This window comes from Erpetoichthys calabaricus, chromosome 14 (genome assembly GCF_900747795.2).
Source record: "Erpetoichthys calabaricus chromosome 14, fErpCal1.3, whole genome shotgun sequence".
In the NCBI taxonomy this organism is placed as follows: Eukaryota; Metazoa; Chordata; class Cladistia; order Polypteriformes; family Polypteridae; genus Erpetoichthys; species Erpetoichthys calabaricus.
The window spans coordinates 25,947,379-25,969,746 of NC_041407.2; the positions used below are offsets into that span (position 1 = coordinate 25,947,379).

General features: G+C 42.6%; 2 protein-coding genes across 3 annotated transcripts in view; one reads left to right on the forward strand and one right to left on the reverse strand.

The window, feature by feature from the left end:
- smurf2 (SMAD specific E3 ubiquitin protein ligase 2) overlaps window positions 1–7,173 on the forward strand; it is a 66,468-nt gene extending 59,295 nt beyond the window's left edge. The window contains exons 14-19 of the mRNA XM_028818956.2: window positions 1–43; window positions 202–339; window positions 426–546; window positions 635–836; window positions 937–1,012; window positions 5,861–7,173. The exon at window positions 1–43 is cut by the window's left edge and continues 136 nt beyond it. Of these exons, the coding sequence (XP_028674789.1) occupies window positions 1–43; window positions 202–339; window positions 426–546; window positions 635–836; window positions 937–1,012; window positions 5,861–5,960 (680 nt within the window). The 3' untranslated portion in view covers window positions 5,961–7,173. The remainder of the gene's footprint in view (window positions 44–201; window positions 340–425; window positions 547–634; window positions 837–936; window positions 1,013–5,860) is intronic.
- The window catches only part of LOC114664724 (centrosomal protein of 95 kDa-like), a 30,660-nt gene continuing 15,349 nt past the window's right edge, over window positions 7,058–22,368 (reverse strand). The window contains exons 7-21 of one of the 2 annotated variants that reach the window (XM_051919011.1): window positions 18,212–18,328; window positions 17,678–17,898; window positions 17,399–17,468; window positions 17,167–17,225; window positions 11,978–12,117; window positions 11,773–11,896; window positions 11,582–11,696; window positions 11,374–11,501; window positions 11,147–11,237; window positions 10,900–11,066; window positions 10,714–10,788; window positions 7,942–8,094; window positions 7,717–7,863; window positions 7,559–7,630; window positions 7,058–7,471 (exon numbers count right to left, since the gene is read on the reverse strand). In XM_051919011.1, the coding sequence (XP_051774971.1) occupies window positions 7,295–7,471; window positions 7,559–7,630; window positions 7,717–7,863; window positions 7,942–8,094; window positions 10,714–10,788; window positions 10,900–11,066; window positions 11,147–11,237; window positions 11,374–11,501; window positions 11,582–11,696; window positions 11,773–11,896; window positions 11,978–12,117; window positions 17,167–17,225; window positions 17,399–17,468; window positions 17,678–17,898; window positions 18,212–18,328 (1,856 nt within the window). In that variant the 3' untranslated portion in view covers window positions 7,058–7,294. Of the gene's footprint in view, window positions 7,472–7,558; window positions 7,631–7,716; window positions 7,864–7,941; window positions 8,095–10,713; window positions 10,789–10,899; window positions 11,067–11,146; window positions 11,238–11,373; window positions 11,505–11,581; window positions 11,697–11,772; window positions 11,897–11,977; window positions 12,118–17,166; window positions 17,226–17,398; window positions 17,469–17,677; window positions 17,899–18,211; window positions 18,329–22,368 lie in introns of both variants that reach the window. The other variant, XM_028818955.2, reaches the window with a different exon arrangement.

Consider the following 22,368-nt stretch of genomic DNA (forward strand, 5'->3'; position numbering starts at 1 on the left):
AGTCTGTTGATCCTGACCTGCATAACAGCCTTGTCTGGATCTTGTATGTATATTCAAATAAACGAGGCTGATCACGAGAGAAGCAAGTGGCCGCTCGGCTGCCCTTGAAAGCTTCTAATGCGCTTGACATGTCTGTTGTGATGTGCACTAAGATTTACTGCTCAGGTCCCCCTAATGACAGTTTGCTGTTCTTTTTGTCAGAGATAATGACATCACAGGCGTCCTGGATCACACCTTCTGTGTGGAACACAATGCTTACGGGGAAATTGTCCAGCACGAGCTTAAGCCAAGTGGCAAGAGCATCCCAGTCAGCGAGGACAATAAGAAGGAATATGTCCGGTGAGGCCCTTCTTTCAATGTGTTCATTTCACTGAGCTGAGCCAAAGGCTCTCGTACTTAACTTGGGACGTCTGGTTGTCCGGTAGGTTATATGTGAACTGGAGGTTCCTGCGGGGGATTGAGGCCCAATTCTTAGCGCTGCAGAAGGGCTTCAATGAAGTCATTCCTCAGCACCTTTTGAAGTCCTTTGACGAGAAGGAGTTAGAGGTGAGTATTGTGGCAGCGTCTGCCTGAAGGCCTCTCTGTGCCTTTGAAGCTTCACATCCATGCCCCTTTTTTTTTTTTTTGTGTTCAGCTTATCATCTGTGGTCTTGGGAAGATCGACATCAATGACTGGAAGTCAAACACACGCTTGAAGCACTGCACCCCAGACAGCAATATCGTCAAGTGGTTCTGGAAGGCGGTGGAGACCTATGATGAGGAGAGGAGGGCACGTCTGCTGCAGTTTGTGACCGGGTCATCCAGAGTGCCTCTGCAGGGTTTCAAGGCATTACAGGGTGGGTTTCCTTGTAGCCCGACTCCTCACACACGCATGTGGTCACTGGGAGTGAGAGCGGCTGGTTTCTCAAATAGTGTTTTATGTTCCTCCTGTCTTAGGTGCTGCAGGCCCAAGACTGTTTACAATCCATCAAATTGATGCCAGCAGCAATAATCTGCCCAAGGCCCATACCTGGTAAGATGGCACTGTAATAAGAAAGGAAATGTTGTGGTGCTAAGTAGGAGCAACACTAATGGTCATTTGTGTAGGTTTTACCAGGTTGGTAGATGGCAGACTAGAGGTCCAGTTTTCAAGGATCGCATTTCAATTTTTTAAACCACATCTGAATTCAGAATTCACTGAAATGGCAGCCACCAGTTTTAAGAACCGTCACCCAAACTGTACCTGCAACAGTTCAGGGTTATGAATGTGCACAAGTGCCCAGCATCGCACATTTGTACATTTGTAATGTATTTAGGTACAAAGCAGCAGACGCTGGCAATCATCCTGATTCTGCAAACCCTCTAAACTCTGAATTAAGATGGAAAGCGAGGCTTCAACAAAGCTACACGTCAAAAAATGACATCTTAAACTGCTCAGTAATGTTCAGTCTGTCTTTTTCTAACCCACTTATTCCTGCACTTGGGGGGTGCTGGAGCCCATCCCAGCTAGCATAGGGCACAAGGCAGGAACAAACTGAACAGGGTGCCAGTCCATCACAGGGCAAACACAAAAACCACACACCTTGGGGCCAATTTAGCATCACCACTTCACCTAACCTGCCTGCCTTTGGACTGTGAGAGGAAACCCGCGCAGACACGAGGAGAACATGCAAACTCCACGCCACTCCAGTCATACCACTGCTCCACCATGCTGCTCGTTCAGTAATGTGACACGGGCATAACATGTAAGTAACGAGGTATGTAACAAACACACGCATGTGCAAGGCCATAAACTGTCACCTTTAACTGCGATTTGTATAGAGACAATTCTAATAGAAGTGCTTTGGGCCCGAGAAAGGCACTATATAAGTAAAATGTATAATTATTACTAACTAGTCATTTAGCCCGTTACAATAACGGGCACTAGAACAGTAGTGCATAAACATTAGTAGGAACAGTCTATATTAAATGGCAAGGGACTTTGACCTCATTCTTTTTGTTGCTCGTATTTTTCTTTCTTTCAGCCTTTGTTGATGTTTACTTGCTGAGCTGACCGTTCTTCGTGGGCTGCCGCCGTGTATTGTGTGTCTTTAATTTTCTGTGACAGTAATACTGTCTTGTACGGCTCTATTCAATAAGGGCGCGTAGATAATTTAGTTCAAATGGCTCTGGAATATGTGAAGAGCAACAGGTGCAGATCTTTATTTACGTGCGCCTTTATTCACTGCGCCCAATTGAGGTCGCCCTTTTGAGGCTCGCCTTTTTGTGCGCGCCCTTATTAAACGATACCGTCTTGTATGTCCGCTGGCTTGTACGTCCGTAATATACCTTTAATTTTCTCTGGCGGTAATACAGGCGTGCGTGTCGGTAATATGCCTTTAATCTCCTCTGACAGTAATACTGGCTTGTATGTGGCTGTAATACGAGTCACTGTATTGTGTACCTTTAATTTCCTCTCGCAGTAATACTGGTTTGTATTTCCGTAAAACGCCTGTAACTTTCTGTGACAGTAATATCGCACATAGCACCGTGCCCCGCGCATGCGCACTTCACCAGAAGACACCCACACACGGACACCTGGATGCACACAGGGATTTTATATATATATAGATATGGCCTTCCATATCACTTATCCTTGGTTAATGTCCCGAGCCTATTTTACTTCGGCACATCGCACGTGTTACACAGCCGAATGCGGTTTATTCTTCCGCGTCCAGTCGCTCTGCAGACGTGTGCTTGAATCCTAGCTGGCAGTGTTTGTAGCACACAAGAAAAGTGCTTGCCCCATTAGCATGCAGGCAGTTTGTGCCCTCCAGGCTCACTGCTCCTCTTGCTGCACACTTTTTCATACATTTGCTGACTTCCAAACCGATGCTAGCTGATGTTTTGCTCCGCGAATTGGCCGCCATCTGATTGTCTTTGTTGGGTTGTCATGAGGTATCATATAAATGTGTAGATTTTCTAACTCCTTCAAGAATATTTACTTTAGAATAGCTGAAGGACGAATGGAAACGCACTTTATGAAATACGTAGGTACCAACCTGGAGTCGTAGGGGAGTCTGCAGGGTCCACATCAATGCCACATGTACTCACATTTTTGGAGTGGGGGCTCTGAGGCTAAGGATTGGCGCCAGTATCCAGAAGGTTGCCAGTTCGAATCCCGTAAATGCCAATAGGGACTCTGCTCTGTTTGGCCCTTGAGCAAGGCCCTTAACCTTCAATTGCTGAGCGGTTTGAGTAGTGAGAAATGTGCAATAGAAATGCAAAGAATGTTTTTGCATAATAATTCTAATAATAACAAATTCCTAATACAAGAAATTGTATAAGGAGATATAAAGAACAAATCAAAACCTCATGCTGTACCATACAGTAGCAATGGCGTAGGCTCAACACAGAAGTATAGATAAGCCTTCATGCATAGAAGCCAAATGGTGGACAGGTGCCCTCTCGGCTTACTGTTAACATGCTGAACTCCCTCTGCCCCAATTGCTCTCTCTGGATTGTGCTCTACCCGCACGTTGGTTCCTCTGTGAACCTTCAATACGCTCTGGAGAATTCTCAACTCGGGCAAGCAGCCGACTCCAATTGAATGACGTCCGCCCTTCTCCTACGCTTCATGGCCTCTGTCACTAGTGTATATGAACTCCATTACCACCCGCATTTTTTTTATTATTTTTTTATTTAACCTTCCCACCCCATTCGGACTTTACGTACGTTTTCCTTGTTTTTAATTTCTCGTATAGGGAAATTTTTGGAATCGTCCAAAAATTCGATTCTGATGAATCTCAACATTTTAGATCTCCGAGTCTGAAAATACCATTTTTGGAATTACATCTGTGTGTGTGTAAACACGATAACTTGAGTACGCTTTCACTTCACTCAACCAAATTTCATATGCAAGTATTAAGTACAAAACGTAGATTTCTATCAACTTTTGGGCTTTTCTGCTAACCGGACGTGGTACTTTGCAGCTGCATGAATAAAAGGTAAGAGTCCGATTTATTCAACTTTATTTTTATAATAATTGTTCAATATATTATTAGTTTGATTTGTTGTTGATGGTTCTTTAATGTACATAATATAATCATTGTCTTGCGGTTTACTCCTCAAATATCCGAGTATACGAGAAAGTCGAGGGGAGACCACTCTCGATTTTTCTCTTTTCCTTCAGGTTCCAAAGTTATTAGTCGTTTGGTTTGAGTTTCTTTCGGCGAGTTACATGATCACTGACATCAGACCAGATAATGCGTCACAAGTAGTAGTCTACGCTTTTATTAGTTTATCCGTATCTAAACCCTGTTTATCCAGGAAGCAGTGAGTCAAAGAAGACCACCAAGTTTGGAATGTGTGCCAACCTATGGTAGGCAATAAGAAAATGTATAAAAGCACCATGGTGTAGCGTAGCTGATGTGTCTGTCATCATTTTTATTGCTGCTGAAACTTTGTGTTTAAATCTGTTTTGGGGTAGCATGGTGGTCACCGCTCCCACTTTACAGATCCAGTGAACCAGGTGCAAATTGGTCCTGATGTGGTCTACGTGGAGGTTACGCTGTCCACCTGGACACACCGGTTTTTAACTCTGCCATCTCCAGACATTCAGTTGTAAATGTACTCCTTGTCGTTGATCGTGACACCCGAGAGCGTCGACGTACTGCACGTCCAGTTAGAATTACACCTGACTATTAGGACGCTATGGACCTGAACTTTGAGCCCAGTGTGGGGTCCTTGTCTTCTGTTTGGCACTTTTAAATTCACCCAGGCGTCTACTATGTGGCTGTCACAAACCTGGATACTTTGGCACTTTTTGCACGCAGATGTCATTGTAGAATTTTGTTTTCTCTATGAGTAATGACACAGAATATCAATATATAAATATATCAAAAAAATATCAATATATAAATATATCAAACTTATAATGACTCGTATATCAAAGGAATTCCCCACCAAGTATTTTTTGTAACTTACCCTGTGTAGTTTGTAGAGATGGTGAAGAAACATTTTTCTTCTAATGATTTCATGCAGAATGGAAATAAAAAACGGTTTCTGAAACAATACAAGTCAATGGTGGCCAGCGTTGGACAAAAGCAAAAAATTTCAAATTGTCCAAAAAAAAAAAAATTGTGCTGCATAATCCGCACATCAAGTCATCCAGTCGTATGCTCCCAGAGTCCTAAACTCCTGTTCATTTTAATATTTGAGTAAAATTACCACTTTTTGAAATCACTTGTGAAAGACCGTGAAGCGCACACAGATGCGAAAAAAAGTCCCCCATTACTCGTGTCGTATAATCTGCAAAACACACACGTTTATTAATATTTTAACAAAACACACCGGCCTTTTGCATGCTGAGTAACGTGATTTTTTTTTTTTTTTTTTGTTTGCAGTCGTCTGTATTAAAACATATCGTTGGTAGCTCTGTTCTGTTTTAAAATGCAAGATTAAAATTTTTTCTCAGCCATCAGTGCACACCATTGAAAAGGCAATCTTGTTGGGTGCCGTACTCCTTTTAATGCAACGGTACTGATTAGTTGTTTGAGATTCTCCTGTTAAGGCAGAAGGTGCCAGGAGCAGGTGACTGACTGACTGGCCTTACTATTGGGTGGTAGGGTGCAGGAGTCACGTGTGGCTCCGCCCAGCATTGACCCCGCTCTGCTGTCAGAGACCGGAGAAACCCTGCGTGTTAACAGAACAAAGCAGCTGTCCACCATTGTATTAAGTGGTTTTTACCCAAATCAGCTCTAAAATTACCCCAAAATGCCCACCTTTCCCGAGCAGACACAGGACTCGTGTGGCAGACTCGCCAATCCTTTAGGGTGTGAAGTTCACCCATATCCCATCGCCCTTCACTTTTCTTTAATTGTTTTTTCCTTTTCTTTTCCAGCTTTAATCGTATCGACATTCCTCCCTACGAGAGTTATGAGAAGTTATATGAGAAGCTCCTCACGGCCATTGAAGAGACGTGTGGGTTTGCAGTTGAGTGAGCAGCTCTCACTTCTCTCCTAGGACTTCCTGCTGTCTGCCTTTGGGCTGAGAGATTGCCCACAGCTGTTACCTGGACCCTCCGTGCTGACAGAAGCTCCATCCAGACCACTGCTGTCGATGTAGTTCGAGTTCTGGTGTGATGGCCTGTACAAGGCCAGGACACTTCAGGGATTATAAAGCTGCTGTCATTGCTACCTGTAGACACTCCAGTAACTTGCCAGATGGCCACACACACACAGTAGATGGGGGTGCCATCCAGTTCTTCTCCAACCATTCCTTTGCAGGCACAAAACAACGGTGGTGCTGGAAGGCTGCTGGGCTTTTTTTTTTTTTTTTTTTTCCTCCACCCCCTCTTCCCCCCCCCCAACATCATCAGGTGAGCAACAGGCACAACTTTCCAAGCTTGTTGGCAGCTTGGTGTTTTTATTTTATTTGAAAAGTGTATATTTGCAAAAGGGGGGCGGCACGGTGGCGCAGTGGGTAGCGCTGCTGCCTCGCAGTTAGGAGATCTGGGGACCTGGGTTCGCTTCCCGGGTCCTCCCTGCGTGGAGTTTGCATGTTCTCCCCGTGTCTGCGTGGGTTTCCTCCGGGCGCTCCGGTTTCCTCCCACAGTCCAAAGACATGCAGGTTAGGTGGATTGGCGATTCTAAATTGGCCCTAGTGTGTGCTTGGTGTGTGGGTGTGTTTGTGTGTGTCCTGCGGTGGGTTGGCACCCTGCCCTGGATTGGTTCCTGCCTTGTGCCCTGTGTTGGCTGGGATTGGCTCCAGCAGACCCCCGTGACCCTGTGTTCGGATTCAGCGGGTTGGAAAATGGATGGATGGATGGATATTTGCAAAAGTCCTGTTAATGGTGCTTTGTACAGAAGTGGCCTGAGTGGACGTGGTCATCACTGGTCGGGTGGGCAAGCGATTAATCTTCCTAACATTTTTTGCACATTTACGGACTGGAGTTACTTAGAGGGCAACTCTCATCCAGTTACCAAATAGTTTTACGGACTGACTTCCCCCTTTGTACACCTCCAGCCAGCTGTAACACTAACGCCAGTGCACTGGCACGGGGGCCGTTTCACACGACAACTTCTGGCTCTTCCTTTCGTTTATTTTTATTTCCTTCTCTGTATTTATTTGTGTGTTTCGCTGTCCACATTCCCACTCTTGTTTACTTTCATGTACCAGATGCATCAGATGAGCAATAAACTGTTTGCACCTTCACAGTGTCTACACGTCTTTAATGTCATTATTAGCTGCGACACACGATTTAATAAATAAGTTAAAACCCTGATTCTATTAAGACATTAGAAAGGTAAGTGATTAGTTTACATCATCGTCGGCATCAAGGCAGGTGGCCTGCACTGTACTGGAAAGAAGCCATGTGCAATCGCTGCCTCAGCCGCTCTGCCTCCAATTTGCGGAAGTAGTCATCCTCATCGTTCTGGACGATGACGCGCTGCAGCTGATCAATTTCCTCTTTCATCTTATCGCGCAGCTCCTTCTTCATTTTTTGAAGCGCCTGTAACCAAAGTCAGGCAATACAATGATGATCAGCTGGTGAAGAACAGTGAGCTGTTACAGAGACCCTCGCTGGCAGTACACTCACCTTCTCCTGGGCTTTCCTTCGCACCTGGATGTCCTCTCGCTCCTGGGCCAGCATTTCAGCCATTAGAGAAAACTACAAGGAAAGGAATATTAGGAGTGCCTTGTCTCAGACCACTAATATTAATAATGGTCCAGCGTTGAGGTACAGCACACACACACCTGGCTCTTGTAGTAGTTCTCCATCGACTCCATCTGATCTTGGTGCTGTCTCCACTGTTCATCCCGTTGCTGCTTGGCATTGGAACGCAACTCCAGTAGCTGTTGCTTCTGCACTTTTAAGCCCTCCTCGAACAAGTTCTTGAATATCTTGGGGAGGAGGAAAGAACAGAAAAAGTTCAAAAATGGCACTTCCCTCTAAAAAGTCCCTAGTGTGCCATCACTTACTCTCTCTTCATGTGTTCTCGCTCTCAGCATTTTGGCACGCAGCTGGACGTGGTAATCACTGTAGTATTTCCTTGCCCGTGCAACCTGTTGCCTGTGATCCCTCACTTGTCTTTTGGCCATCTTCTGCTCTTGGATGCGCTGTTTAAAATCTTTCTGTAATGCACAGAAGATCAAAGGTCCGAATGCCATCTTCTTAACAGAATCTAAAATTTTTGGGTCACATTTTTCTGACCTTGTTGTTTTTAGCTTGTTAAAGCAACATGTTATTTACATGTGTAACAAAAATGAAAAGAACAGGGGATTTGACGTTTGTGACCGGTTTACTAGCACATGCACCTACGAATTTCATTTAGTTCAATGGACGGGACAATGGTGAATGTGTTCATTCGATTGGCCATACATAACAATAGGATCTGGTTAGCTTGTGTTTCCAACATCATTCCACAAGTAAATCTCAGTCACATACACTGATAAATTTAAAGCATAATGGCATTGACTGTCTATAACATAAAAGACGTCGCCTATCTGATAAGGGCACATGTCAGCTTACAGGTCTGATTTATCCCTGACCTTGACATTAGAAACACATAGTCAAGCTGTTGAATGCAGAAGATCCGAGTAGATGGAAACACCCGAGTGACTTTGATAAGCTAATTTTAAACCCATCCATCCATTTTCCAACCCGCTGAATCCGAACACAGGGTCACGGGGGTCTGCTGGAGCCAATCCCAGCCAACACAGGGCACAAGGCAGGAACCAATCCCGGGCAGGGTGCCAACCCACCGCAGGACACACACAAACACACCAAATTTTAAACCCTACAAATTAATATTTAGTACAGACAAAACGGCTTCAAGGCACATGATCTGTGAGAGGATCCAGTGGTATCTGGCACCAGGACAATAGCAGCAGCAGCAGCTTCTCCTCAAAACTCTTCTTGTTCAAACACAGCCCCGAGATGCTCGACTGGATTGATGTCAGGTAAGTCAGAACACCACCTTCAACTCTTATGTTCCTCAAACCATTGCTGAGCAATCCATGCAGTGTGCATTAACCATCAGGGAATACTATGGCCAGGAAGAGCTGTACCTGATCTACAATGATGTTTAGGTGGGGGGGGGGGCACAGCAAAGCATGGACCTTTGATTTTCCAGCAGAATACTCCCTCGACTGGTTTGTCTTTTTTTTTCCCCCTAAGCAAGCAACGCAGAATGGAAAATTGAATTGCATGGAACCACCACCCTTTTCCCATTAATCCAAAGTCCAGCCTTGATGCATGTGTGCCCATTGTAGGCACTTTTGCCAGTTGACTGGGGTTAGCATGGGCACTGCACATGGTTTTCAGTTACACAATCCCACATGCAGCAGGGTTCAATGCACCGTGTCTCAGCACCCGTTATTCCTGTAACCATTACTAAAAGTATCTGTGACTTGTACCCCTTCTGTAGGTTCTTAGCAGATGGGACAGGTAACCTTTGGTGCCATTTTGTGTCAATGCAACTTGACAGCCCAGCCCAACCCCCTGTCCCAGTTCATGCTTTTTCTCCACCTCTGCCACTGGCGACAGGCACTCACCACACATGACTGTGAGCACACCACAAGCCCTGCCATTTCTCAAATGTTCAACTCGGTCACTCACCCATAGTGATTGGGCCCTTATCAAAGTCACTTTGGTCTTTTCACCTGCAAACATCTTCTGCATTCAATATGTTCGCCATGAGTATCTAATGTCAACTTTATGTCCACTCTATCCCCGACTTTGATATACACCATTGTTATGAAAAGGTCAGCACCATTCGCTCCCCAGAGGAGTGGTCATGACGTTTTCACTGGTCAGTGTCCGTATCTTTAGAAATCCAGAGAATGTTGATAACTTTCAAGCAAACTGAATACTTTTGCAAGGCGCTTTGTGTATGTGTATGAATATAACAAAGGTGTGTCAAAACATGCTGGACATGTCTGATTTTTCATATACACTAAGTTTGTGTAAAAAAAACGCACAAACACATGTCTATCATCTGTACAACAAAATTGTTACTTGCATGTCTCCTGTGAAGAGGAGATAACAGGATCATTATGGATGCTGTCTAATCCAGTGTAGACCAACACTCTGTCATATCGTGTATCAATCTAGAGGCCCCCCAATTAACCTGACTTTCAAATCTTTGAAGTGGGACAGGCAGGGGGAACACAGCTATGGGGAGCATGTGAACCTTCAAGACAGTCACCGGCTGGTTGCGATTCAAACATGGCTTCAGAGTCCTGAGAGATGGCAGCTGCACTCACCACAGTGGCATCAGGCTGCATCTAGCGGATCATCTCTTAAGATGCTGAGGCCTTAAGTTGGATTCTGTTTACTAGATGGTAAATAAATGTAAAGGAGCACAAGGCATTGAGATCCAAGGGCTGCTCCTCAATTCATTTTATAGTATAATGTACTTTGTCAAGACCACCATACATCTGCAGACTGGTGTGCTTTGAAGAAATGTTAAATGTTGCCAAATGCACATCTGGACAAAGGAGAAGATGTACGAGTAGTGGCGCTGTGCTCGGCCGGTAGTTTGGAAAGATTTTTTTTTTCCTTGCTACAGGATATGAAGTCATAGGTTATTGTGAATATAACTGACCTAAAAAAAATGTACATTGGAGACAATCCACCCTGAACGAGTTTAACATTCAAGAACTCTTGCTGGGCTGGAGCCCCACTTCTTCACCCTCAATCCATTTAGATGTCCCAGACACAATTTACAAGAAGGATGTAGACGCACTCACCAGCCTCTGATTGTGCTCCTTTTCTTTTCGGATAATTGCTGCCAGAAGATCATGTTTTCGTTGTGCATCATCCACCTACCAGGAAACAGGACATGCCATTAGGGCATTTAAAGGGTGGGCTCGGTTCTCGTGAATGCCATACAGATGAACAAGCAAAAATAATCTAAGGATGTGCCAGGTCCTTACCTCACTGATGAGCTTAACTCTGCTCCTGTAGTCATTCGAGGGGCTCGAGAGCTGCTCTATCTGCCTGAACTGCTGTTGCCACATCCTTTTTAGTGTTGGGTGAGACACTTGAAGATGAGGGAACTCCTCTAGCAGCAGTGGGAGAAGATTGTGGTCTTTGATCTTCACTGATTGAAATACAAAGGTGTATCTGTGCGTTATAAGACAGTTGGAAAATAACAATATTCTCTAAATTGCAAGAACTTACTGGGGACAGGTTTCTTGGCTTGGACTGGCTGCTTTGCCGAGAGTTGCTTACATGGTCTGTTCAAGTCCTTCCTCTGCCTCACATTCTGGTCCTGCGGGAAACATACACCTGAATCATTCCAATCATAAGACAGATGTAGCATCTGATCCCCATGCTACTGGTACATGAGGACCTTTGCCCTGTTGACAACATCTCAGAGGGGTGGATTAGGTTGAGAGGTTTCTAACCTTGCCTTTTCTCCTCTCATTTTCATCTTGCCCTAGCACATCTTCGAATTCTGAGTATAGGCTGCGACACGCACGGGGTGGTGATGGGGAGAGGGAGCGGGTTCGTGCCAGTTTACTAGTCTCTGGTGCTGCTGATTAAAATACAGATTAGTATAAACATTTAGCAGTGTGCCACATATAACCAACACACACACAACCCATGACTTACCAGAGCCCCACTTCCTCTGTTTGCACTCCATGGCGCTGTCACTGTGGTGAGATAACAAATCCTCATCTGCTACGCCAGTTGGCTTAGATTTTCCCTGTAGTGCCACCTTCAGCATCTGTGGTTAAACAAAAGGCAGTTAGATCCAAGATCTAACTGGCAAGGTAACAATATCCCCCAACTATCCCACTCACCAGATCCAGCTCCTCCAGTCTGCGTGAAAGCTTCTCAGACATCTCTTGAAGTTCTCTTTCAGCTCGCCTGTTCATGGCACGCCTCCGTGACAATGGTTCGTCTTGAAAAGAGGATGTCAGGTCTCTGTCCAATGAATAAATGGAACAATGAAACATTACAATAGCAACAAAGATACCCCTGGCCACCTTTTGGACAATGACGTACATTGGAGATCTCTCATCAGAGTCCGCCGGGTCATCTTCCTGCCACCCGTCATAACTCCTGGTGCCACGGCTTAAACTCATCAGTCGAACTTCGGGTTGTGAGCGAAAGGCCACTCTTTTGAAGGCACTATGAGGACAACTCTGAAAAGAAAACACCATGTGGTATACATGAGCTGGCTAGAATACCAAGCATGACAATGCCTGCGTTCTCATTTGAAACTGCACCTTGTGACATTAAGGTACCGTCCAAAGTTCTAGCTAGGAGGATTGAGAAAGCGCATCATACTGTAATATCACAAAACCAAACCAGATTTATTAAAGGCAGACACTAAGCTTCTAATCTTCGATGTTTTAATATATTCACCCCAGTGATCTTACTGTCTTTGGGCCAAACCCAAAATTTGTGCAATGTGGTGAATAGGTAGTCCCATTCAACCATGTCAGTGCTTTTTCTGCGTCCAAACATACAGTCATATGAAAAAGTTTGGGAACCCCTCTAAATTCTTTGGATTTTTGTTTATCATTGGCTGAGCTTTCAAAGTAGCAACTTCCTTTTAATATATGACATGCCTTATGGAAAGAGTAGAATTACAGCAGTGACATTAAGTTTATTGGATTAACAGAAAATATGCAATATGCATCATAACAAAATTAGACAGGTGCATAAATTTGGGCACCCCAACAGAGATATGACATCAATACTTAGTTGAGCCTCCTTTTGCAAATATAACAGACGCCTCTAGACGCCTCCTATAGCCTTTGATGAGTGTCTGGATTCTGGATGGAGGTATTTTTGACCATTCTTCCATACAAAATCTCTCCAGTTCAGTTCAATTTGATGGCTGCCGAGCCTGGACAGCCTGCTTCAAATCATCCCATAGATTTTCGATGATATTCAAGTCAGGGGACTGTGATGGCCATTCCAGAACATTGTACTTCTCCCTCTGCACGAATGCCTTTGTAGATTTCGAACTGTGTTTTGGGTCATTGTCTTATTGGAATATCCAACCCCTGCGTAACTTCAGCTTTGTGACTGATGCTTGAACATTATCCTGAAGAATTTGTTGATATTGGCTTGAATTTATCTGACCCTTGACTTTAACAAGGGCCCCAGTCCCTGAACTAGCCACACAGCCCCACAGCATGATGGAACCTCCACCAAATTTAACAGTAGGTAGCAGGTGTTTTTCTTGGAATGTGGTGTTCTTCTTCCACCATGCAAAGCACTTTTTGTTCTGACCAAATAAATCAATTTTTGTCTTATCAGTCCAAATCACTTTGTCCCAAAATGAATCTGGCTTGTCTAAATGAGAATTTGCATACAACAAGCGACTGTTTGTGGCGTGAGTGCAGAAAGGGCTTCTTTCTCATCACTCTGCCCCACAGATGTTCTTTGTGCAAATTACACTGAATTGTAGAACGATGTACAGATACACCATCTGCAGCAAGATGTTCTTGCAGGTCTTTGGAGGTGATCTGTGGGTTGTCTGTAACCATTCTCACAATCCTGCCCATATGCCGCTCCTGTATTTTTCTTGGCCTGCCAGACCTGCTGGGTTTAACAGCAACTATGCCTGTGGCCTTCCATTTCCTGATTACATTCCTTACAATTGAAACTGACAGTTTAAACCTCTGAGATAGCTTTTTGTAGCCTTTTAAGAGCCTTTCCTGTACAGACCTCGCAGTTCAGAAGCAGTTTCATCCCAAGAACTCTAAACGCACTCAATCAGTCCATCAAGTGCTTCTTGTAGAACTGTTTGTATTTATAAGTACAATTACCTCACTGTAAACTTTCACTACAGTTATAATATTGCAAAACCTACACCACTTTATAAAGCGCGTATTTACATATAATGACAATATTTTTAAGATGAAATGCAGCAAAATATGTTTATCACATTATACAGATAAAATGTTAACGTCATTTAAATAATCTATATTGTTGTTAATAATTAAAATATGTGAGGACACAGTGGCGCAGTGCTAGCGACGAGCTGGCACCCCGATTATTCCTGCCTCGCGCTGTATTCTTGCTGGGATGGCGCGACACTGTGGAAAGACAGATGGATAGAATAATTAAACACATACTACGAAGATATTTCAATGTTGCTTAAAAGTTTTAAAGAATCGGAGTTCTAAGCTTACAGATGGCTTAACGTCTATTACAGAGCTGATTGTGTGGCAATTGGTTACTTGGAGAAAGAAAAGAAAGGACAGGAATTGGGGGTTAGTGTGTTTGAAGGTCGCACACGGCGCAGCAAGCATCTTGCGGGAGGCAGGAACAATCTGTGGACGAGGCGCCTGATCATCACTATCACTGCACCACCGTGTTCCCATGTTTAATAACATGCTTTAACTCCTATCATCACGTATACATCTCAGTGTTTTAATTATTCAGAGAGCTGTAATATTACGAATATAATGGATTCTGTGTCCCATTGGAGGAAGAGAAAGCCCGTTTAAGAAGCAGGAAGTGCACACAGCACATAGAAGATCAAATACAAAACAAAGCATTTAATGTGCTACTTTAGTTACGATGGTATTTTAGTAACTAGTAAATTAAAAACGATTTAAAGATGAAGTTTATGATGTTCTACTTTAATGACAAAATAAACTACGTGATTAAAGTGGAAATATCGAGATTAAAGTTGACATTTAATGCTTTTTTCCCCCATTGTGTGCCTATTTTTTTTTCTCTGTACCCTAATAAGCTTTCATATGACACTCAGACGGTGGGCTACGACTCGCCTTTTCACAGCGACTTTGATATGTGACTGCTTCTTTTTTATTTCGGGCACTGTGCGACTTTGTAAACTTGAACTTTGGAGTTTCTCCGACACTCTGTCACTCGATCAACTTCCTTTTGTTGATTATATTACTGTTCAAACCAACAAATAGTAAGCTTTTCCTTGCCTCCACTTGATATTTGCTGAAATTCTTCTATTTCCCCCTGTGCTTTTGCCATTGTCTTTTCACAGAAGGCCAAGTTTAATGGCTATTTATATTGATTTGCATATTCAAAGAGGCGTAATTCTGGGAGGAGAAGGGGTGGGACAGTAGGTGTGTGCACGTGTTTTAATTTTCATGCTGACCGGGATTTATGTAGAGGAAGAACGTGGAAGTTGGCAAACGCACAGATTTATGCATCTGGATTTTTTTGTGCGTACGAACATTTCCGTTTTTGTGCTTATGCCATGTTATACAGTAGTGTGAATTCTACGCACAGCGTTATACATGAGGCCCCTGGACACTGACACAAATTGATGAATACACAAAAGGCTGGTCTGATATAGAATTAAAATCTTGCAGTCCTTCTTCATATTCCCTGCTCTGTGCCTCAGTAAATACAAATTATTCTCAGTACACTAGTAATCCAATTGCCCTTCCTTCACTCTGATTATGGAACCAATGTAGGAAGCACTTAAAAGGCAGTGAAGTTCTTACCTGTTAAACATCTACATGACAACCTTTCTTTTCCACCCTCTCAGACATACACAGTAATTAATGCTTGGAAAAGAGGTAGGATTAAAATATTTAGAGACTTGTACATTGATGATGTTTTTGCATCGTATGAGCAATTAAGCTTCAAATTTAACTTCTCATCAACACAATTTTTCCACTACTTTCAAGAAACTTTGCAAAATGGAACCTGCCCAAATTTTCCACACCTTCCACCTATAGTATTTCTATTCCAGAAGAAAGATTGATCAGTCTTGAAGACTCAGATAGCATCTCCACAATTTATAAAAACATTTTAAAGCAGCTTCCTTTCAAAAATTCCCGGGCACAATGGAGAAAGGACCTTTCACTTAACATTTCAAAAAAGGAGTTGAAGGCAGCCATGCACATAATTCTCTCTAGCTCAATATGTGCAAAGCACTCAATTATTAAAAACTTTTAAATCGACAGAAATGTGCTCGATAGAAGATTCTAACTATCCAAAATGTTTCCAGGGCAAGAGTCAACCTGTGAATGTTGCAATCTAGCTCCAGCCTCACTGGGCCACATGTTTTGGGGATACACCAAATACCGTATATACTCACGTATAAGTCGGGTCTTGAAACCCAAAAAATCGATCATAAAAATCAGACCCCAACTTATGGGCCCGTTCAAAAAATGAGATGCTTAATTATTCTTAATTCTTAATCTTCTTTCCTCCTTCAATTCCGCGTCAGTTTCTCAGGCACTTCGAAGTTTGTTGCAGCAGCACTACTACTACTAATTTCTTTCGCTACTTCAATGACGTTTAATTTAAAACCAGCTTCATATTCTTCTGCTCAAACACTCCATCATAGATAAGGGATGCTCTTACGATAAAGGTGTATGAGGGTGTGAGATACAAAAAATACAAATCAATGCAAACGTTGCTTCGGAATAGTTTGGGTATTACCATGTGGTCACATAAGTATAATAGAGAGAGAGAGAGGTTAGGAGCACACGCTGATGCAGCGCATTGCCACACCCACATAGAAGAAAAAGGCAGTGTGCCCGGTGGTTACTCTGTCAGGTGGGCGTTAGCATATCATAATCTCTTGGATCAATAGCGTGAGTTTTCCGCATTTGACTTATACGACAACATTATAAAATACCAGAAATTATACGGTAAAATCAACTCCCAACTTATCTGTGGGAGAACTTATCCACAAGTATATATGGCAAGTATCATTTTGGACAAAAATCTTTAAATGCTTTTCAGACAGCCTTAGTGTCACAATCACTCCTAACCCATTAACAGTTGTATTTGGTGGACTCCCAGATGGGCTTAAAGTAGTGAAGGACAAACAAATTGTAATTGCCTTTACCTCACTACTAGCATGTACACTTATTTTGCTCAGCTAGAAGAATCCCAACCCACCACCTTTAAGTCAGAGGGTAACTGATGTCCTATAATATCTGTGATTATTAAAAATCTAATTCTCACTGAGGGGGGATCTGTTCAAAACTTTTTTTTAAAAATATGATTGGATCTAATCAATAACATTTAGAATAAGATTCTATATTAGGGAAAAGGATAATCTTCATTCCTTGCTGCTACAAAGATTTGCTTTGTTGACTGGCTCTCCTCTCTTTCGTTTTTTTTTTTTGGTGGGGGGGGGGGAATGTGGTTTTGTTAAGTTTGATTTGATTGTATGGATTGTTATTTGCTTTTACTTTAATTAAAATTGATTAAAAAAAAAAATGAAACCACACCTTTACTGGCGGACTAGCATCCTGCTCCTTCAACTGGCTTCTTTTTGTCTCCTCATGAGCTGAAAACAGGAGAGTAAAGGGCTGTTATGAGCAAAATGTTCTAAAGAAGGAGGACTTACTTAAACATGGAGATAACTAGAAGGAAGGCAAACTTTAGACACTGGAAAAATCAGCAGAAGCTCATGTGCAATATGGTTGTTGATTCACTCAAAATTAAAATAAAGTGGGCTACCTGGAAAAGAAGCTGAAGGGCCCTCATTGGCATATACTGGAGGAGACAAGGATCTTTGCATTTCAGGAATCTTATGAAATAAGAAATAAAAAAAAGAGAACAGTTTAGATACTTACAGGAAAATCTAATAGTCTGGCCTTAGATGTGTCTAGTCCAATTGAAAGAGGTGTCCATTGGTTATCATGCAGCAATTTTTCTTTGCAGTATGCAAAGCCCCCTTGCTTTATTGGGCAGCTACTGCTGTTAAAACTAAGACCACACCATACAAATATTTCTTACAGTTTGATCCGGTAAAGTGCTTCTGTGCTCATACAAGAAGGCCGAATTGGTCTGCTTTGGTCCTCGTAACATATGGTCCGCCAAAGGCTCTGCTCTGGTTTGGGTAGGCTGGTATGGAGGTTGCAAAGGTATGGCCTGACAAACTGGCCTGTCAGCATGCTTGACTCTGGACTGTGTAGTGCTGCAGGTCTCCAGCTGGTTAGATGAGACCATGCCATCCACTGTTCAAGAAAAGACATGAAATAAAAATTAACTGATTTTTTGCATAAGAGGCACACATAGATTAAAGGTGCAGTTGTACTGCAGTATGCCATTAAATAGGTAACATAACCTGGCACACCGGGCTCCAAACACAGACAAGTTACCCGTAAACTGGCACACTGAACTACAATAGCACCTTTATGTGTGCCACTAAATGGGGGACTTAACTGTTTTTTGAGCCCTATTGCCAGGTTATATCAGAAAGTCGTCTTCTCCCCCAACTCCAAGCCCCATGAAAATCCACTGAAGAAAATACATGCATCTGCATCTCACCTCGTGCCTTTACAGCACCTAGGCCAGAGGTAGAGGGCCTGTTCTCATCATCATTCTCCTCCACCCACCTGCCCACTCTGGGACAAGGTGTCACTCCAATGCTTCGGTTTACTCTAGCTAAAAGGAAATGAGAGAAAGAGAACCAGTAAAAACTCAGATGGAGTGTTTTAGTCATTTAGTTCAACACCAGAGGATGTGAAGAGTGCACTAGTGTGTCAGACTGCCCAATACTTGTTTAATAAATTAAGTATTCCCGATGGATAAGCAAACTAGTGCCGTGCTGCATTAAAATGAAGTGAGTACTACATGTACCAGTAGTTAACTCTTTTAGGGCGGATGTCGACTTTTGTCGACAGGAGGGGTTGAAGGCGAATGTCGACAAAAGTCGACATCCAGGGATAGGGGGCGACAATCAGCTGTTAATGGCGACAAATCTCACTGTCACGTCACAGGCATTCCCTCTGTGCTTGGAGGAATGCTAGACTCGTTGCATGTGCGTGAGTTGCGAAATGTAAACAATGGCAAGATGGCATCGACATGTGAAAAGGGAGCGAAGCAAGTGCAGAAAAGAAAACACTCGGCAGACGATGTTTTGCGCATTATCGCGGAGTCGGACTCTTGATTTTTCAGAATCTGATTTTATTGGTAGTGATCAGGAGATCGAGCAAGAGAGTGAGAAGCAGGCATCAGCTGATCAGACACTAGCCAATGCCGCACCAGCGGATCTGCTGCCAGTTGAGTGCCTTCGCGCACCCGCTGCATCTACGGCAAGGTTCGCATGGGATAAATACACATACATTGATCCGTTGAGAGCCGATATGGCTACCGGAGTTTACAAGACGGCATGGCTTGCTGTTGGACACAACAGATCACCAGCTGCTGTACTTCAGGCTGCTCTCTCCTGATGCTGCTTTTCAGCTACTGTCAGACGAGACAAACAGGTAGGCAGAGATTTTTTTTTTGAATCGCAGGCTGCGTTTGCATCGCATTCTCGTTTTTCAAAGTGGAAACCCACAATGAAAGACGAGATGAAGCGCGCTGTGGCATTACAAATAGAGATGGGACAGAACTGGTGATATAACTTCAGGGAGCATTGGTCCAAACGTGTTTTGTCCCCTGGTGGCTTAGGTATGTGCTGCTGCAAAGTTTTATTCACTTCTGTAATAAACAGAAGCAAATCCCATGGGGGTGAGCCAGGCTATAATGCCATACATAAAGTTCATAAAGTTTCAGAAGATGAAAAGAGGTGACAATACGGTTTTCATGCAGGCAGAAAACTTGGTGGCAGTGGCATGGCACGATGGCAAATGGGTGACTTGTCTCTCTACAGTACACACTAACAATATATGTGAGAAAGTGCAGCAACAGACAATTGAAAAATAGGCACCAAAACAACACATATTGTAAGGAGTGCAATGTGGCAATGACTGAAATTGGCTGCTTTGAGTGAGATCAGACTTTGCTGTGTAAAATGTATGTGATATGTATGTGAAATCATAGAGTATGCAGGCTCATACAACATGCAAGACAGTAACATTTGTCAAAAGTAAATATTTTTTGTTGATTTGATATGTTAAACAATTGCTTTGTGTTCTTTTTTAAAAAATGTTAGTTTTTGGAAAAATATTCAGCCCTGGGAGAAAGGAAACAAAAAACAAATTAGCCCTAAAAGAGTTAAAGTGCACAACAATAAAATATTTGTGTTAGAAAGCAGCCCACAATAAGAGTATGTGACACACCTTCACACCACATACTGAGTCACTGATAAGTCGGACTAGTCTTATTCCTCACTCCGCCATGCCAATAGGTTCATTTCAATGGCATATGACCCACAGCATATGCTTAAGTTGATTTGTGTGCCATTTTTAATAGTGATAGAAAACCTTTCTTGATTTGCAACAACCGCATTTCATCACAAAGCACACATTTTCCCCAGAGATAAATTTAGATGTAGCAAAACTTCAGAATTGTGGCTTTGTTTAAAAAACTGTCCTCTCACAAATTTGTGGAAAAACACTGTTGAGCCAAAACATTATGACCGCTCTCGTATGAAATGAATGACATCGACAATCTTGTATCAGTGGCACATGCAAAGGTCACGGATATATTATTAGATGGTAAGCTGACATTACAGACTCATAATCGACATGAATGACTAGTAGTAGACCTGAATGTGGAGGGAACGCTGGCGCACGCATGTTGCTGCCTGTCCTCCATGTTATCAACATTTTTCATTAAAATTTGCGTTAAACTTTTTGGAATTGTTCACTTTCTTTTTATTGTATGTATAGTTCATGGATGCAATTGACTCGAACTGTGTTGATTTGGATTTACTTTGATAAGGGCCAAATTGTGATGGCCAGATAACTGGGTTAGAACATTTCTGAAATGGTGCTCACAGTTAGCTGTGGTTGGTGCCTATTGAGAGTGGTCTATAGAGGGGGAAAAAAACTATTGACTGGGTGTTGGACGTCCAAGACTCATTGATGCAAGAGGTCAACAAAGGCTATCCCATCTGGTAAGAACCAACTGAATGGTTACTGTGCCACAAATCACAGAAAATTTTAACAAAGGTTATGGGAGTACTTTGTCATGACACATAGCGAATCAAACCCTGCTGCGGATGGTAATGTAGAGCTGCAGACCAATCAGAGTGCTCATGCTAATTTCTGTTCACCACAGAAAATGCCTAAAATGGGCATGCAAGCAGAACTGGACCTTGGATCAATAAAAGAAGGTCATCTGGTCTGACGAATCCCATTTTCTGTTGCATCATGTGGACAGCGTGTGTACATCATCTATCTGGGAAAGAGATGGTATCAGGATACACTACAGAAAGACGACAAGCCAGTGCAGGAGTGCGATTCTTTGGCCAGTGTTCTACTAGGAGACCCTGGGTCCGGAAATACATGTGGACATTTACTTGATGCATACCTCCTACCTAAAACAGACCAAGTAATGGCATCTTCAGCAGGATAATGCACTCTGCTGCACTGCACAAATTGTTTGTGAATAGTCTAAGGAATATAATGAAAGGCTCAAAGTTCTGCACTAGCCTCCAACTTCCCCAGATCTCAATCCAATCGAGCAACTATAGGATGTGTTGGAACAGTAAGTCCAGTTCTTGAGTAATCCGTGTTCTATAAACAAATGCTGCCACTTCATTTTATACACATTTAATGTGCTAAAAAGCCATTTGAGTTACCTTTAGTGGTCAAAGTCCACTTCAATTCATTTCTACAGTAACTAAATGTGCCATCTGGCTAAATTCCAGTGTTTCACAATTCATACTCAAGCACAGAAGAGGAGAGGATTACATTTTAAAACTGCAATTAGTGTTTTAGAAATTAGAATAGTCTTAACACAGTGGATCCCATGTTCAACACTGGGAGTCAGTCCCCTGTGGCTGCCGGCTTTCATCCCACCAAGCTTCTGTTTTTACTTTACTCCCACCTTTATGAAGCAAGCTGTAGATATAAGTTTGTTTTTTTTGTCATCGGTCTAGAAATTACAAACTGGACATGCTAAATATGTCTAGAGTTAATCAAGAATTTGAGTGTTAGATGGGTAAGAAATCATTCTATTTGCATTTTAATATGTTGCTCTTTTTAAATGGTAAGGTTATTTATGCTACTATTTTCTAATAAGCACAGACTTGGGTAACAGTGAAATAGCTGCTCTTTATCAATCTATATGGTTTGTACTGGTGTCCGCTCAACTCATCATTAATTATCAGTGGTCAAATACAATTAAAGAGAGCAAACCAAATTAAGCACTTAATAGCAGTGGAAAAAAATACAATTTCTTATAAATCCATTTCTTTTATAATATTTAGCAACATCATTCGTGTTTGCCATCAGTCTTCATCTTTCCAACCTTTAATAGTAAATGCAGTGTTCATCAAAGCTCACCATAGATTGTTGCATATGTGAGTAAATGGCAAAGCCAAACATTTCTTTTGCAAACAAAATCATAGGTTTTTGGAATGTGGATGTAGCCAAAACACCTGGAAAGAGCAAATTAAAGCTTCTAATTTCACTGGATGGGCAGTACACTGGGGGTAAGTGTGTACCTTTTCCAGGTTACCGGTCATTTACTCTGCTAAACATGGAAATGTTTCCTATAATTTGTGCTCCTCTACTAGGTGAGATAGAGAC